Source organism: Dioscorea cayenensis, chromosome 13 (genome assembly GCF_009730915.1).
Source record: "Dioscorea cayenensis subsp. rotundata cultivar TDr96_F1 chromosome 13, TDr96_F1_v2_PseudoChromosome.rev07_lg8_w22 25.fasta, whole genome shotgun sequence".
NCBI classification, from domain to species: domain Eukaryota; kingdom Viridiplantae; phylum Streptophyta; class Magnoliopsida; order Dioscoreales; family Dioscoreaceae; genus Dioscorea; species Dioscorea cayenensis.
The window spans coordinates 2,948,608-2,967,706 of record NC_052483.1 but is presented as its reverse complement, the minus strand read 5'-3'; the positions used below and the strand labels follow the sequence as shown (position 1 = coordinate 2,967,706).

The following is a 19,099-nucleotide window of genomic DNA, read 5'->3' as shown; positions in this document are numbered from 1 at the left end:
AGAGAATAATTATAAAACAAACAAAAATATGTTTCATAAAACTTAAAGGAATATCCTAATGGTACAAGTTGGAAAACTGAAATTAAATTTCTAGAAAAACTAGGAATATAAAAAGATCTTTTTCCAAATCTAGAACAAAAGCCCTCGAATCTAAAACCTAATCGCATGTCCCTATCTGCCTCTACAAGTGAGCGAATTTTTATTCCACTGAATAAATAAATTGGTCACTTATTATCTCAGTATCCTTTAGCTTAAGAAGTCCTAAAAGGTATTAGAAATAAGGATTGTAGTACCAAAATCAATCCACCAAGTGTTATGATAAACATTAACCATATTAGATTCATAACAAACGAAATAAATTTCAGTACCTTTCTTCTCAAGATGAATATTGAGTTTCAGATAATCCTTTTTCATATACCCTTTCTTCTTACAAAAGAAGCACTTTAACACCTTCTCGATTTGAACAGGTAATTTGTCTTTATCCTTCTTTAGCTTGGTTCGTCCTTTCTTCTTAACCTGAGTAGCCATATGTGCACTTTCACTCTTTTCTAATAACAACCTTTCCTCCTCTTGAACACACATGGAAAAGTTCATTAATAGACCATTTATCTTTATGTATGTTATATAAGATTTTGAAAGGGTTATACTGATGTGGAAGAGAGTGTAAGATAAAGTGCACAAGGTAAGCATCTGAAAAATCAATTTGCTCTAAAGCCTTAAGTTGAGCCGCTAAGTCTCTTATCTTCATGATGTGTTCTACATGTGAGCTTCATAGATATATAATAATTTGGTCATGAGAGTGATACCAAGAGCATTATCTGAAGATTTAAATTGGTCATCAATTGACTTGACGAAAATCTCTTCCATATGCACAATGCGGATTGCACCACGAATACTAGCGAGATATACTAGTCTTGATGTACACATCATGCTAGCGATTAGATCACTCCCACCATTCGAGACAAAGGCGGTTACAGCAGTGTTATTATGCTCATGTAGCACAGGTGGTTCATCCTATCATATAGCACGATCCAAAATACATGCATCCCAATTAGAGGGAGAATTAAATCCTTCCAAGTTTTATAATTATCACCCCTTAACATAGGAACATGACATTTCTCATATAAAAAATCTGATTGCATATCTACAATAAACAAAATAACATACAAATCATTCTTAATATTCAAGGCAATAAAACAAGTTGGTATGCTTATCAATGCAAGTCATACCGAAAGGAAAAACATGAATCAATTTGTTGTCACAAATTGTTGTGGGTAAAGATATAAAAATTAACCATTATTTTATCTACGGTTAATTATGTAAATATAACAAAATTCCTATGGGGCAAAAATCATTATATCAAACATAATTAATCACAACTTGCCACCTGATAAAACTAATAAATAATTAAAACTACTTAATACATGTGGGCAACTTAAGTAATAAAAATCATTCATTATTTTATCCTAATTAATTATGAGAAATATAACAAAATCCATGTGGGGCAAAATCATTATATAAATCATAATTACTTACAATTCATGTCATTTAAGCTAGATTGTGATCCATCACACTTATAATGCGTAATTTATAATTTTTAAAAAAATTAAAATCATGAATATTGTGGTCACTCCATAATTAACAAAAACAATTTCGATCACGTGACATGTTAACCATATACATGAACAAATTCAATGTAAATAATTAATTATACAAATTATAATTAATCCACTTAATGCATGAATAATTCATACAAACAAACCCTGAAATTTAATAAATAAATAGAATGGGTTGAACATGCAAAAGTACACTCAAGTAAAGCAATTTTGCAAAAACCACCCAGTAATCTATTTTATTCAAACCATCATTCAAACTAATGAATAATTAAACAAAATAAATTAAATTAAATAATTACAAATTTAACAATAATATAGGGTTTTAATAACTTCTCCGGTGGACAACTGGCTAGGCTTGGGTGAGCGTGGCCGAGCGGCCAGCGCTGCGCGTGTGCGGCCAATCCTTGATCTATCCAGCTACAGCTCATCCGCAGCCCATCTGTGTGCTTGAACACCTTGTCCAAGATGGGTTTAGTTTTGGATCTAATACCCAAATCTTTCAAACCCTAAATCATGCACAATTTATTTCATTGTAAACATGCATAAACATCAAGGGGATTTAATTGATACAAACCCTAATTCATGCATGTTTATTATAATCTACATTAAAATAATGCACTAGATTCAAATATGTAATTTCTAAAATCGCATACATGTCCAAATTTAATCATGCTAGGCAAAGGTATGAAACTTGGCTCATATGCCACCTGTTAGATTTCATCAAAACTTAATTACGACATCTATGTCGTACTATCACATGCGGAAGCAGGATCACTTACCTCTAGCCATAGCAGGTTGTTGAAGACGACGAGAGTCTTTAAGTCCATGCTTGAAGTAACCCGGGGACTTTTCCAATCTATCACTCCCTCTCCCACCAATGGGAGCTAGGTATTTACAGGGAACAAAAGATTGGGGACCCCTCAGTGTATGTCCCTATATATAATCCTTACCATCAAAAGGATTAACTCCACTAAAAATTTAAGTAGATCATTATCCAAAGTGTCAATTATAGTTAACTTAGGATTCCATTAGATAAATTCATGGACTACTTTTATACGGGTTTTAAATTCGAGGTTGGATTAATATCATCAGGAAGTTAATTCATAATATAATTCAAACTAACATTAATGGTCAATTTCTTTGTCTAGTGGTAATTGATATTTGGGGAACTGATGATTTGATGAAATTTGATCCCAAATTACTCTATTTGATCCATGCATAGTAGTTGTTTTTAATTGTAGAAAGTGTTTTGATTAGGAAGTTAGTGCTTGTTTATTAATTTGTGAAATCCTTATAATTAGGATTGGATTGTTAATTAATACATAATTGATATATATATAGAGAGAGATTGACTCATATAGTTTCAGTAGTTTAGAATAAACCAGCTTGTTTGCATTTAGAATTGGAAGTAAACAGAGAAAATTCTAACAATTCTGTTGAGTTGATATCTGCAGGCAATATACTTGCTTTTATAGAACTATGGTACAATGTAGCTAATATAGTTTCACACAACCTATCAATTCTATTGTTTAATTTCTACCCAAGCTTCATGATATATTAGGATTGTGTTCAAGAACTAGAAAAAGAAGCATTTGTTGCTAAGCTGCAAGAGGTTGAGGATCAGCACAATGAAGATGGTGAGGATGAAATTAAGGGTGTTTATATTTCCAAGCTTAATGAACTGAAGAAGGTATGCTACGTATTTGTCTTCTCTTGTCATTTATTATCAAACTGGAAACTAGATATATTTCAACTTTGATTCTTGATGCAGCAATGTGATCTTATGGAAGATTGATACAAGGAGTATATCAAGAGGGGGTCTAGTACATATCAAGCAACTTGCTTACTGTTCCAATAGTTACAGAAAGACATCTTTATCTCAAAATCTAAAATTCAATTACATTGAAATTTTTGAGAAGTAGAAGGTAAGAAGTGGCACAAATTAAAGGTATTTTTTTTGCTTGCACTTTCACACTAAGAATTTTAGTTTATTATTAATCATTAGAATAATACATATAGTAAAGAAATTTATTAAACTTATCATGCTCATGTTCATGTTCCATTTTGTTACGAACTTGTATCTATTTGCAGGTTATTAATAAGTGGTTTAAGTCAAAATCATGGTTGAGAGAGAAAAAGCAGCAGCAATATGCTAACATTCATTTCATTATATATTGAGATACAATGTGTTTCACTTTATTAATTGCAACTTTTTTTTTATTAATGCAATAACAATTTAATAAAAATGCTTGTGGATAAAGGGTGTTGAAGGTGAAGGCGAGAGTTCCATTAATAAAATGAATTGTGGGATTAGACAATCCTCAAAATTTGTAAAAGAGCATTGGGAAAGGCCTATATTATTAAGTAGATATCTTTGACTAATTACAAGACATGCTTGGGGTCTTCTCAATTTATTGGACAACTACACAACAAAATTAAAAAGGTGGAAGTAGAACTTGCTACCCATGCAAAATTAAAAAGTTGAAAGTAGAACTTGCTACCCATGCTAAGTACGACACGATGCGAGTTGTGATCTACACTATACACTGAGTGGTCTAGTCAGGCTCATTTGAAGCATCATTGCTTCCGGTGCTTTGATTAAAAAGGTATTGACTTCTCCAATATGCATGCTACCATTGTCACACCACCTGTCCCTTGAGCACCAATGACCCGGATGATGAAGAGGACATATGTAGAGTTTTGCCATGCTTTGTGTTGTTGAAGTCTGGTAAATTTATGATTTTAATAACACTTATATTGGTTTGTGTTTTTTATCATAATTATTATTCTTGGTAATAATAATAATCCTCCTTATTTTCTGATAATTAACTAATATAAGAGACCATGGGATAATTTTTAAATAAGTATTAATCAATTATTTTAAATCATAATAAAATTATTAATAATATTAATTTTAAATATTATTATAAAATAAAACACATCCAAAGTCCAAAAAGTCATTGATATTTAGATCTCTGTTAAAATATCTCACAAATGAAGAATGTTCAATTCGTGAGTGAAAACACGTTTATATGATTATGAACAATAGTTATGTGCAAATAATCCCAATGTCTATATGTACTCAAATCCTGCCCTTACTTGCTCCATCAAAAATTGTGCACGCCACAACTTAACCGCTCATTTTAGAAGAAAAAATAAACATAAAAAGACTCAAGCACCAAACACAGACGCTCACATACAATACTGGCACTGTGATGATAACAGTTTAAGAAGTTAAATGCATTGGTCCGTATCATCTCAGCCTGAACTTTGGAATATCATAATCTGGAGCAACGCAACAGTAATTAATGATACATGGATTTGCTGTGAATATTCAGCAGAGCAGTTTCTGAAGCCACTAGTTAAACTGAGAAATGACATGACCTTGTAACTTTACAGCATCAATCTGAAGGTTATTATAAGCAGACGAGACGAAGATACATTACATGATGCGAAATTGGCAAAATTTCGATGGTTATTGTCATCAGTGAGAGCGCCTGCGGCAGTGATGAAGGAAACACGGTATCAGACACTGAGTTTTGGGCGAAAATCTGGAGAGGCAAACGGCTTTGTGAAGTTGTCTGTGCAGGCCATCCTAATCCTTTCAGGTGTTGCTGGATTATCCAGCGGAAACCAATCGAAGAGATTTTCTTCTGCTCTGGCAGCTGTTATGGCATCTCTGATGGCAAAGAACACCGATGCAGCAAGGAAGAACGGTGGTTCACCGACAGCTTTCGAGGAGTGAATTGCCTTTGGATTTGGAGCACCCTGTTGCATAAGGGGGAAAATTAGCAGCTTAAGCTAGAAATAATTTCTAAATTTAATTTAGGCAGTCAATGACAAGAAAAATTTTTATGCTCTAAGAAGACATGCTTTCTACAAACCAATGTGAAATATACAAGAAATTGTGTCTCATTAAGCAAATATCCCCAAAAGGTGGGTGTGACGTATATGAAGTGGTTCTGCATATTACCTTTAGAAGGGAAACCTTGAAATTCATAGGGATGTCATTTGCAGAAGGAATCTTGTAAGTTCCTGGTCCACAAGTGTATAGATTGCCAGGTCTAATCCACTTATGATCTGGGTCTCCCCATTTTAGTTCTTCCAAGGCAACCCAACCTAAACCCTGTATGAACGCTCCTTCGATCTGAGAAGAAATGAACGGAACTGTCAATAATAACATAAACAAATTCAGAACATTTTTCTTGTAAGCTAAATTACATCAAAACAAATGTGATGTGCAGATTAAGATGTGGCATTTCATGCTGCAGAAATCTGTTCTGATCACCTGATAGAAGCATAATTTCAAATCAAATTATAGCAATTAAACAATACTAGTTTTGGAGTACAAATGGAGTGAAATAGGAAATTATGTTGATAGTCAGAGCATCATTTGATATGACAATAACCACAAAATTTTTGTTGGTAATGTATGAGGACTGAGAATACCATGCAAATGAATGAATTGAAGATACTCTTAACAAAAATTGAAGGTAACAGCCTTAGGCTTGATAATATGGAATGACAAAATATCAAAAATATCTCAACAGAAGAAAGAAAAGGATATAAATTTACAATAGAGGAGAAATAAACCTAGCATGTGATAATTATCGCATTGCCTTATTGTGCAATGTCAAATATAAATAAATCATTCATCAAGTGAACAATTCATGTCAATGATATAGTTGGCATAGCTTAGTACAACAGCAAAACCCATGGGCGATGAACTAATTGTGTTTAACCAAGTAATACTAAAAGTGACTAGCATGTAACATTTTGAAATCAGGCCAACCCACTTAGTTAATTGATTAGTTGACAGCAAAAGTTACCCTAATCCCCGCAGCCACCCTTTACCAAAAAACAAGGCCAATGACATTGCTGAAGATGTTGGCCAAGCCAGTGAGAACTTTGTCTCATCCTATGGTAAAAAAACTACAACCCCCTTTCAACTAATATTTATCTCCATACAGTAGGAAAATATAATATACGAAGAATAGAAGACTTTGTAAGTGGTGTAGCCAGTACAGAAAAGGAGGCGCAGCTGGAATGGGGCAGATGGACGTAGCCCACTATGAGCTGACCTTAATGTATAACTAGCAAAGCTTAAAATTCAGTATCTGACTAAATCATCCCAATAATGTAAAAGACATAACCTGTCCAATATCAATTGCTGGGTTTAGAGAATGTCCAAGATCCATAACAATATCAGCTGTTCTTGTTTGGAAGTCTCCAGTGAGGGTGTCTACTTCAACTTCTGCAAATGCTGCTCCATAGGTGTAGTAGCTAAAAAGCTTTCCTTTTCCAACTTTCCAGTCAAAGTCAATATCAGGAGTGATGTAAAAGCCATGAGCAGAGAGATCTATCCTTTCCAAGAAGCAGGCCCTTGCAAGCTGTCAGAAATAATGATATGAAAAATCAGAAATAAAATCCACAAACATTAAAATTTAAAATAGTAGAGTGAATGTAAATTTCTACTGCTAAGTTACCTTGAATAGGAATGTAATAAATAAACTTAAGAGCAATATCAGAGGAGTAATCTGCTTTTTCTAACATCAATGAGTATTGAAGCCTGCCAAAACCCAATTTGACTATTTATGATTATCTAGTTTGTTTTTAATACTATAACAATGACTACTGAAGAAAATAATTTGAGATTTACATACAAATTTTTGTTGGGTCTTAATTTCAGGCCTCTATTCCTCTAGTTCAATAGAATAATTATTTGGGTCTTTTTTTCTTCAAGATAAGTTACATTCTCAATCAAATCGGCAAAGAACATAAGTTTGACTTGAGGATGTTAGTCCCAATTATTTGGGGTTGGATACATGAATTTTTCCCTCTCACATTGTTTTATCAAGAACCAAAAGGCTAGATAAACCAAGATCTGACATCATTTCATAAAATTTCAACTAAAACACATTTTAGGTCTACCTCTTCATCTTCTACGACCCTACACCTAAAGAGCTTTTGTTTTTGTTATAGAAGCATCTGTCAGTCATCTAAAGACATGTCTATGCTATCTTAATCAATTTCCTCTAAACTTATCACTATTAGGTGCCACTCCCAATATATTTCAGACAAATTCATTTATTAATCGGTCCTTCTTATTAACTCCTGATATTCATATCAATATTCTCATCTCCACGATGTCCATTCTTTGAGTATGTTGTTTTTTAACCACCCAATATTTTGAACCATACATCATAGCTAGCCTAACTGCCATTCTATAAAAATTATCTTTCAATATACGAGGTATTCTACGATCGCATAAAAGTCTGGAAGCTGCCATCCATGTTACCAATGAAATGCTATTTGTGACATATTTTTGCAAGTTCCCCATCATCTTGGAGTATGCGCTTAGAGAAAACTTCTACTTCTACCAATCTCAATAACATCCATTCTAACCCCTCATTTCTACTTGTCTTATTAATGAAATTATTTTTTTCAAATATCTTCACCCTATAACTTGAAACCCTTAGCTTCTGAAGTTTTTCTCCACATCTCTAACTTTGAGTTGACACCTTTCCTACTTTATCAACTAAGGCCATGTATCTCCCAAAGCATGGAATTAAACAATGAAATCAAGACTTGCTAAGCCTACCCATTTTACAAGTTTCAGTCATTTGCCTTCGATGACAAGGAATAAATCTACGCTTACTTAGGAGCTTTTCAGGACATAAATGAATATATTATTTTAATCCAACTACCAATCATATCTTCCTTCCATACCCATCTCCTGCTTATTTAGAGTTAAATTGGTGGATCATTGGATAGAATAATGACCTGGAGGACTTGAACACGCAAGCTACACCAACATGTTGTAAGAGACTTATTCAAGATTTAAACTTTTCAAACTCAAATCCCTAATCACATGAGAGTTGGGTGGTAAAAATAGATAAATCATACGAGGTCATATAAGCACATTACCTTGCATAATGCTTGCCATATGAGCATGCTAGCAATAAAAACATATAGGCAAAGCAACATGTTCAACAGCATAGGTGAGTAAAGTGCACTAATACTAACCTTAGGATGGTTAGTGCAATCTCTAAAACTCTCTAGATTATGCAACACAACCGAGAACTATCTGGACTCCTACTATTTTAGAATACAAGATGAGAATTATCCCTGGCATGAATCATGAAAAGATGCAATACGAGTATCTTTTAGCACAGCAATCTAAAAGTTAAACATCAAAGGAGTCTGAGAACTATTTTAGGGCCAGTGACTAGAGAATGCATGAAATGTCCAGCTTGTACAATAATCTTGGCCTTCATCTATGCATGCAACAATTGGCCTCAATTTAATCTCACTTTTCTTTTTTCTATTAATAATGACAGGTAAGCATTTAGGGCTGCATAATTTAGGAAGACAGAACAAAATATGACATTAATAGATCAGTTAAATAGCTTCCTTAAAAAAATAGGTAACATAAAAATGATAAAAACTTGATGATTACAATTAAATAAGGTGATCACTCAATGACAGAATATCTTCAAAGCATTACCTCAGCAAAGGAACTGTGACCAAGTTTAGCAGCTACAGGGTTCATGCGTGACTTTATTTGTTCACAAGCGTCTAAAACAGCAGCCCCATACATATCAGAGCTTGCAGAAGCTGCTGTTGGTGATGAATTTGGTACCTAAACAAACGAATAAATATGAAACCACAAGGGTAGCAATCAAAACATTTTCCTTATCAATGGCATTCTTTCTTTCCACTGTCATGAGCAAGAGAGAATGTAAAGAACAAGAAATAGCAAGAGGGCAACAAATCACCTTGTCTGTACTTGTCTCAGATATGAATACTGAACTAAGAGGTATATTTAAGGATGAAGCAGCAATTTGAGCAACCTTTGTGTGCAAACCCTGCCCCATCTCGACACCCCCATGGGTTACAAGAACTGTCCCATCAACATAAACATGCACAAGAGCACCAGCCTATGTACAAAAAGATATTGATTAGCCCATGATTGACATCCATTAAAAGTATAGAATTTTAAATGAGTCAACAATTTCAATGTATAACATATGATGCCTCTTACCTGATGTTATGGATGCCAAATATATAATATATATGTATTATATTTTAGAGGTTCATCATTTTAAGTCAATCTATCCTTAAGGGTACACAACAAACCAATGATATGTTCTTGTCAGGTTTCAGAATATACAAACGACGAATGTGATATCAATTGTTGACAAACTGCCCATGCGATAGTTTATTTCGAGAAGTGAATCACATCTTGGAACTCCTAATTGGGAATACTTGCAAATGATTGACTCCATACAGCAAATAAAAATACTGGCATTGATGACTACAAACTGCATATGCTTCATATTATAAGATAAAAGGATAGTAGTAAGATGGTTGAATTGGGACCTATGCAAAGCTTCAACTTTTGAATATCTTTTTGTTTTACAAATGAAACAAATAATGAAGCTGAACTAGGAAATATCTCTCCAGATATTTCCATACCTGATTCATAGGCTTTGAAGTAAATGAGATGCCAAATTTTGTTGGAATCATAGATATCCCCCGCTTTCTCCAGCGATTGCGAGTATTAAAGTGATTAACAGCATCACGAACCTTTGAAAATTGACAAGATGCCTTTAGTTCATCCCATACCTGCCTCAATGTGATATTTTCAAGTAGTTGACCATAAGGCGTCACAGATCCTTCACTGTGAAAATTAATTTCCTGAAATTTAGGTGTTGTAAAGTCAGTAAAAAATGAGGATTAAAGAACATAATTTCTCAAATGTGAAACTAACAAAAAGACGTACCCTTATCTCTTCAGGGCTTCTCTGAAGCTCCAAAGAAACTCGCTGGATCCAGTTTTCTGCAATAATCATGCCTTGAGGCCCGCCAAATCCTCGAAAAGCTGTATTACTTGGAAAATTGGTATAGCAAACTTGCCCTCGAAACCTAATATGTGGTATATCATAGACATTTTCTGAATGAGCAATAGCACGCTCAAGGACTGAAAGGGACAGATCCAATGAGTTTCCAGCATTGTTGTAGAGCTCAAGATCCAAGGCTAAAACTTTTCCATCATTTGTGAAGCCAACCTAAAGCAAGTAAAATCCTCCTTAGATAAACTACACAAGAACAAATAAAGCATGTGTATACAGAAAAGAGGAAGCACTTTTCAAGTATGATACCATACAATGATCTCTTTTTGCAATTGTGAGATTTACCCCTAAAAGATGCACTGTTAGTTAACTATCTTCTCAAAGTATAGGTGCATTCCAAGTCTGAAATCAGCTTATTAGTATTGTTTATGTTCAAATCTGCAGGACTGAGCTACATATTACAAATACAATCTGTATGGTAAGACAATGTTTAAAATTTTGTTACATATTTCAGCAGGTTCAACAGAACTACTATTTAATTATTTTAACGAAGAAAACCACCAAGCCATCCACATTGGGATCCCAAAGGCCTTCCCATCTAAACTAAACATCAAACAAACCACATTTATGCTCCTTTAAAGATTGCAGGTTTCTCATGCAATAAATCTGATTTGTGAATTGAGTGAAAATTCTCATCTTTCTTCTAAAAGCAACTAGATACCTTGTACTTTCCAAGAAAACTATGGCGCTGCCCTGAAATCATCATGTCTACATCTCTGTCTAATGTAATCTTCACAGGTCGCCCAAGAGATATGCTGGTCCACAGGCGTGCAGCAACAAAAGCAGACCTTGTTTTCCTTACCACCAAACCACCACCGATACGCTTGGTCTTGCAAACAACTTTTGACAACGGAAGACCAAGTACATGAGCAACAGAACTTTGATGCTTTTGAGGAGCCTGTTGTTGCAAACAACATACACAATAACATGTTACTGCTTAAAAGGCAACGCTTAAATGTGCTAGTGTTTGCAAGCAAATCTGAAAAGGAGCGCATATGAAAGAATAGAATATATCCAAAAAAATAGTACTAGAAGAAAAGGGTAGAAGATGAGACAGAACACTACTTGTCTCAAAGATAAATACTTATAGCTCTGCAATAACAAATGCCTGAACATTGATACAGTTAATTGATGACAAATATCTACTATGCAGTAATGCAGCCACTAACATTTTGATTTGCTAGCAAGACCAAATACAAATTAAAACTAGTTTCGATAAAAGAATGAAAGGTTCCTGTCCTACTAAATGTGTAGCTTTTGCTCCATAATCTATATCTAAATGATTAACTAATTCCTTGAGAACTCCTAAGTATCCATAATACGTGATCTACAGTATCTACCAAATGGCCGGGTATTCTTTGTAAATCAAACATGGACAGTCTCACAATCTACTGACCACAACAAATTATGCTTTAGCAGAAATCATTAGTTGAGACATTAGTTTAGTTAGGAATAATTGCCTCTGCTTTTTAGATTTTATATTTGTGTCCTTCATCATTCTTCATATAAAAAAACTACAGTCTTCTTCTCACTTATCACTCATGGGAGCCAACTTTGTCATCTTTTGCTATGATCTCTTATTTAAGTTTCTACATAAATTACCCTATTTAAGTTTCTACATAAATTACCATATTGGAACTTTGAGACACATAAGACTTTCACCTTTTCCTACTTCAGACCATATGGCACTCATGCCATTCATTCAAATGAACCTCGTTTAATCATGTTATATCTATATCAATGTTCCCCAGAGAATATTTTGACGACTTACAAGATGCATAACTTTGACGTACTCAACTAGTGAGGCACACTTAATATGAATATTTATTCCATATTCAGATTTAGAAAACTATTCCATTGGCAATAAAATAAATACATCTGTCAGAACTAATAAATAGCAAGTTTTAAATTAATGTATTCTGCCACTTTATAACAACATTTTTTAATAAGAAAAAAAACAAAATTTTATCAAAAGCTCAAATTACCACACTATCTTAATTATCATAAGTCATAACCAGTAAGTGAGGATTCTGTAAATAAAACATAAGCCAAAGAAATTTGTAAAATACTTGAGTAGAAGAAATCATATGAACTTCATTCCCACCATCAACCGTCCAAATAAGACTGCTATGAGGTTCCAGATAGAAATGTTCCTGACCACCAACATGAACCTCCCCTTCTATTATTTTGTCACAAGCACCTGACTGAAAGCACCATTCTACATCTCCATTTGCAAAACATCTCGCTGTGTTAGGATGGAAACTGCCACAACTAATAGCATCTTTTATAGATAGGACTGGCAGCAGCTCTTCATATTCAATAAGCACTTTCCTGGAAGCAAGCTTTGCATTTTCATGAGTATCAGCAACAACAATTCCAATAACCTGTGGGCAAGATATGCAAATTGCATACATGTATCAAAAGAAAAAAGTAGATATCAAAATCATTTCATTCATTTAAGAATATATCAAAATATCTTTACCTGACCAACACAAGTAACAAGTTCTGAAGCAAAAACTTCCTCATCATGAATGACTGCTCCAATTTTATTACTCCCAGGGACATCTCTACCGAGGAATAAACCTGCAAACCCTGGAGATGTTTTGGCCTGTGAATCATCTATTGACAAGATACGCGCATGAGGCTTTTTACTTAACACTAAAGCAGCATGTAAAGCATTTGGAGGTAGTGGCACATCATCAGCATATTCCACCTCCCCAGTCACCTGGGTGCATTTCAAATATTAGAAAAAGGAAAACATAAAAGCATTTAATAATGAAGAGAAAGTTTACATGCTGAGCAAATATGAATAGTCTGCACTACTAATTAGATTTTTTTTCCCAATTGTCACCTGAAAATAAAAAAATAAAAATAAATAAAAAATTAGAGTTCAAAATATGCAGAAATACAGGATGCCACTGACTACATGATACTTAAATACTGTGCTATACCATTGAGTGGAGCAAGTCTATTTAGACAGTTAAATAAATAATGCCCAAGCCTTTTAAAAAGCTTCACAGAGCTTCTACTACATGACTTGACAGTAAAGCACTAGTATAAGTTTAGAGATAGAGACAATAACATTATAGTTACTATGCTTGAATACAATATGATGAATCAACATATAACAAACCTGTAGTTTTGAAGAAAGATGGACCATAGGAAGCCCAACAGCTGTTCCTTCTCTTATCACCTCATAGCATTGGGTTCCACTAAAGGATGGCTTAGAATAAGGCATTATAGCTGACTGATGGTTTGAAAGAAACCCTTCTTCTGTAAAGTGGCCTTTCTCACTCATCTGCTGAGAAACAAACAGAAAGAACTTGAAAAAGAAACTTAATGTCAAGGACTTCCGGAATTCAACCATTCCACCAGGTGCATTTTCAGTAAGAAGGATGTCATCTTTCAGTAACAGAAAAGCATCATCTAACATGTGCTTATCCCAATTTTTTCCAATCAGAGATCTTTCAGTTTTTAATGCAGCAAAGGAAACAGGAGCTACCCCACCATAAACAATAGATACCTCAGCCACAGTCCATTTTACTCCCTCTTGCTTAAGAAATACACGCATTCCAGCATTTACAAGGGCAATATCATCCTCTCTTCGATGTGCTTGCTTGAATTCTTTGACAAACTCAAAAGGTCGAGTCCATGGTAAATGGACTGACAGTAAGATTTCAGTAGCAGTCAGGTCAACTTTGCGGTAACCAAGAAAAAATTCCTTCGCAAGAATAGTTCGCTGGTTCCCTTTAAAATCAATAACTTTAAAGCTTGCCCCAGCAGCCATCCAAAGAGGATTTAAATCAGATATTGGGCTAGCAGTGCAGATATTCCCACCAACAGAAGCAGCATTTTTTATCTGTTTTCCAGCAAACCATCTTAGCTGCTCCAAAATGGCCTTGCAAGATGATGTCTCATGAGGCACCCGCTCCACTACCAACTTCTTAAGAAAAATTTTTGAACTTCTGTCAATCTAACAGATGCACCAATCTCCAAACCAGTGTCTGTAATGCTCAACTTGTTTAACTCAGGTACATGCGTAAGAGAAATCAGAACCTGATATGGTGCATTTTTGAATTTCATCTCAATTCCTACCTCAGTATTACCAATCACAAGCTTCGCCTCCGGATACCGGCACTTCAAATTTAAAACATGCTCAAGCCTTAGGGTCGATACCACTGTAATCCACCAGATCCATACAAATGTAAAGGCATAGAATTTCTCAAAAGAAGTTCTGGGGAAAAATGAGTTCCTTCTCAGTGTATGAGCTTCCATCAATATCACTATAAGATATAGGTTTCTGCTGGTGATCATGAGTTGTAGAAACAGCAGAACTTCCACAACCATCACCTGAGGTTGCTCGGCAAGAACAAGGTTTGCCACTCGACGGGCAGACAAATTTGTCGGTATGCCCTTTTTCAAAAGAACTGGTGTATAATGAATCATCAATTTTGGAAAAAACACGGAATCCATCAATAATTGCTCTGTATCCTGTACACCGGCATAAATTTCCTGAAATGTATTCCTCTATTTGCTCTTCAGTGGGTGGTGTTTTGCTTGATCTCAGTAATGCATACATAGACATAACAAATCCAGGAGTACAAAATCCACATTGAGAGCCATGAGCGTTGGCTAATGTTTCCTGCATAAAAGGCAATAGCACAAATGTCACCACAAGAACATTTTGACTGAAGATTGTCAGTGAAGGTTATATGTATAATTCAGGATATAACAGAGGTGATCATAGTCATACTCCATATTTACATCATAATTAGCAATAAAGAATAAAACTAGCCAATTATTACCTTTATTGAGGTTGTGCATGCTTGCACAAAGAAAAGCATACATAAATAAATTGAGCCTCGGTATACATATGGTTTTAGGTGCCGTATAACTAATATGCTCTGCACCAGAGACCCTAAGATTCTGTTCTTCAAATTTCTAAAATTACTAAGCTTAAAAGCTCCTCATTTTTTGATTGACAATTATTCAGTTGAGATTTAATGAAACCGTGTCAATCAAAATTCTTTCCTTCGAGTTTAAAAATAACTGAGCTCACAAATACTCCATCATTTAATAGATACCTTACATGCAAAATCCCTTGTAATGATCATCCATTAATCATTTAGAAGAAGGCAACTGCATGTTAAAGTCCTCCACTGACATTTTTGGTAGTTTTAACCATCATACTTTAAATAGATCAATGAAGGGAACAGATCAACATTTATAGTCGATATAATTTACGCAAGAGGGAAACATTCATATGCCAGAATGCGAATCTATGGCTACAGAAACTTGCTGCTGCTAGCTCATTTATCTTTTACTTCCTCAATTTGTGTGTGTGTGTGTGTGTTCTCTCTTGCCGAATGCACTAGTTAATATTAATGAATTCCTTAGGCTATGCAAACAGCATTGATTTCAGCCTAGCATTCATTGATTAATGAGTAAGTGTGGAAAATATATACCTGGACAGGGTGTAAACCAAGGTGACGATTCCCTATGCCCTCCACTGTAATTACATGCATCCCTTCAACAGAATACAGTGGAGCCAAGCATGCGTTGATTGAATAATGCCTGCACATTTTCCATTAGAGGAAGCAGTAATACAGTCATAAGTATAACTGTTTAATGAATAAGCCCCATAGCCTCATAAGAACTACAGAACCTGGACTCCACTTCAAAAAATATTAAGAAGGAAAAAAAATGCTAGGTGCCTCAGGAAGGTGATGATACACAGTCACAAAAGTTGATAAAGCAGATACTTTGGCACATGCTGGTGAAGAATTCAAAATAATTCCTGGACAGAAATGTATGTAGGCTTTGATTATAGGTTTACAAGTCAGTTCCACCATTTTGAAAAATGTACTTTCTATTGTTTTTTGCTTGGTTTTGTAAACTTTCCAATTTCAGCTATTTTGTTTCTAAATATTATTTCAAATAGAAAAACTAACATAATCAAAAAAATGCAAACATCAGGAAAAATTGAATAACAATTCTTTTATATTTTATTCCATCTTTATATTTATCTGGTATTAAGAATTACTAATCATCTAAAAATTTATCGCAATGGTGATATAGTACACACAAATTAATTAAAATTTAGGAAGAGACCAGGCAGATCAAGAAGGATGCAGCCATAAAAATATGTATAACATAATATTCATTCTAAGTCAGGATTGTTAAGTAACCTTGGCAAGATTGAAAAACTTCACAAATAGGACAAGAAATAAATTGCAAAACAACCATCTATCAATCTAACAAGATCTTTTATGCAAGTTTATACAAGAACATGTAAACTGTGCATTTAAAAAACTATTGAAGATGAAACTCAACATCTGGCTATCATAATAAGGACACAACTCACGTTGTTCTTTTCAAATACTGGTCATAAGAAGAAACCATGACTGTACAAGCTCCACAACCACCTTCACCGCATCCAAGCTTTGTCCCAGTCAGACCAATATCTACACGTCGTATACAAGCCAATCAGAAACTTGTTTGAGAAACAGAGTGACAAGAGGAATTAAAATTCTTATTGCTAGTTAAACTAGAAGCATCAAAAATCCGTACAGCAAAAATATATTACAAAATAAAATGATTAAAAAACATAAGACAAATTAACACTTTCATCCAGCAAAGTACCAGCAAAACAGGTTTTTTTCTTTTCTCAGAATATTTGCCAACACTTTCATCTTAAACCTCACAAACTTATTTTAAAAAACTACAGTAACTCCCATTCCAAGTCCCAATGTTATGCCAATAACATGGCACAAAATCAATCCCCCGTCTCACCAGAGACAAAAATGCGAAAAGCAAATCACATAGCGCTGCAAGCTTGTGTAACAAGAGAGCATGCTTTGAATATTTTACTTGTAAAAGAAGACCGACAAAATTTAGGCTCCAAGGTTCTGTATCAAGGAAAAACCAACCCTAACCAACCAAAAAGCAATTCAACCCATTGACTCAATACACAATTCAAAATCCCCAGCAATTCTAACTAAGCTATTGATAACACCAGACACATCAAATCCCTTCCAACCTCAGTGAATTTACGCACTGAAACCATTAACATCGAAACAAACCTTCAAGCACAAGAAGAAAAAGTAGAACTTTCAATTGAACAAGCATCTGACAAGAGTAAAAAAAAAAAATAAGGAAAAGCAAACATCTTTCCACAAATCGATAAAAATCCAAACCCAATACCACACCAAAACTCGAAAGAAAAGAAGCGCTTGGACCTCTCAGATACTGAATCAGGGTGAGATGAGCAAGGCCATCAGGGAGCACACGACGAACACCGTTGACATAAAGAATAGCGTCCGTGGAGCAAACATCATCAACAGAGACCTCGTCGGCCTTGGTGAGCGATCCCATAGCTCGCGTCCCAGATCGAAATCGTCAAGAACTCGTCCGATCGCAGAGGAACACCAGCAGCGGAGGGCATCCGGAGCTTCAAGGCGAGGTTTTTTGGAGACTAAAAAGGAAAGCTTTGCGGGATTATTGGAAGGTAGTGAGTGTGTGGGCGGAGCAAGGATCACACACGGAACTTGGAAAAGATTGAATCATGGAAAGTATAGAGATTGCAAGAGATTTGCTAAGTCACAAGTGCATGGGATGGGATGAGATCAAGGTGCCGTCTCCAGTGTCTTGACTCTTGTTGAGAATATATAATATATATTAATAAAATAATACTTTTTTTCATTTCTTTTTATATAGGTAGAATTGCCAAAAACCCAACTTTGCCATATTGCCCCAAAAACCCATAATTTTCAGATCCCCAAAAACCCTTCCTTTATACTCCAGCGATTTTCAAACCCCAAAATGACGTGAATAGCGATTAAATGGAGTGTTTTTAAATTTTATGACTGAAAATGTCTTTCAGACGGAAAGTGCATTAGCACGCATTTCGCAAGTGTGAGAGGAAGTGGGTGGGGTTTTTTAGGGCTACATTGCTTGTCTTCTCTCAACTCGCGTCTCCGTACCATTTTTGCGGCACATCCTCCAGTAGAAATTCGACTTTTCCCTTTCCACCAGTGTCTCGAAGGAGAAGTCCCGCACAAGTATTCGGCATTTCATCAGTTTGCAATCTAAGGTATTGATTATGCTTTTATGTTAACTATTTTGTTACAAAGAAACATTTTCGGTTTTGTTTTGTGATTTTGTTTTTATTGGAAGACATTGAAGCCTGCAGGGGATATATCGACTGGGGTTTTGTTAGTCTGCAGGGAGATTTCTCGGCTAGGGTTTGTTTGTTTTACATTTTCGTCTGTGTACACGATCGAAATAGTTTTCAATTGTTGTGATTTGTGTAATGTTTATAATGTACGTTTCTCCTTTCAATTGATATGGTTGCAGTTGTACAAATAAGGTCTCCGTTTAAAGAATGAGTTTTTACCGTTTAAGTTTTGTCATCTCCGTTTATATATTGGTATCCCTATTTAATAATATAGGTCTCTGTTTAACAAGTGATATCACTGTTTAAGAATTGAGAGTTTACCGTTTAACAACTTATATTTCCGCTTAACAATTTGTGAATACTGACCCTGGGTCGAATGTCTTGTCATTATCG

General features: G+C 34.8%; 1 protein-coding gene across 1 annotated transcript; it reads right to left on the bottom strand.

The window, feature by feature from the left end:
- Positions 1–4,772: 4,772 nt before the first annotated feature.
- On the bottom strand, positions 4,773–18,014 carry LOC120274537 (xanthine dehydrogenase-like). The gene is given in 17 exon segments (XM_039281078.1): positions 4,773–5,384; positions 5,590–5,763; positions 6,770–7,006; positions 9,124–9,258; positions 9,395–9,556; positions 10,095–10,316; positions 10,402–10,686; positions 11,192–11,428; positions 12,600–12,914; positions 13,013–13,255; positions 13,664–14,476; positions 14,479–14,696; positions 14,699–14,770; positions 14,773–15,172; positions 15,996–16,104; positions 16,895–16,994; positions 17,769–18,014. Coding segments are annotated over 17 exon segments (4,101 nt in total). The 5' UTR covers positions 17,905–18,014; the 3' UTR covers positions 4,773–5,141.
- Between the last annotated feature and the right edge of the window lie 1,085 nt (positions 18,015–19,099).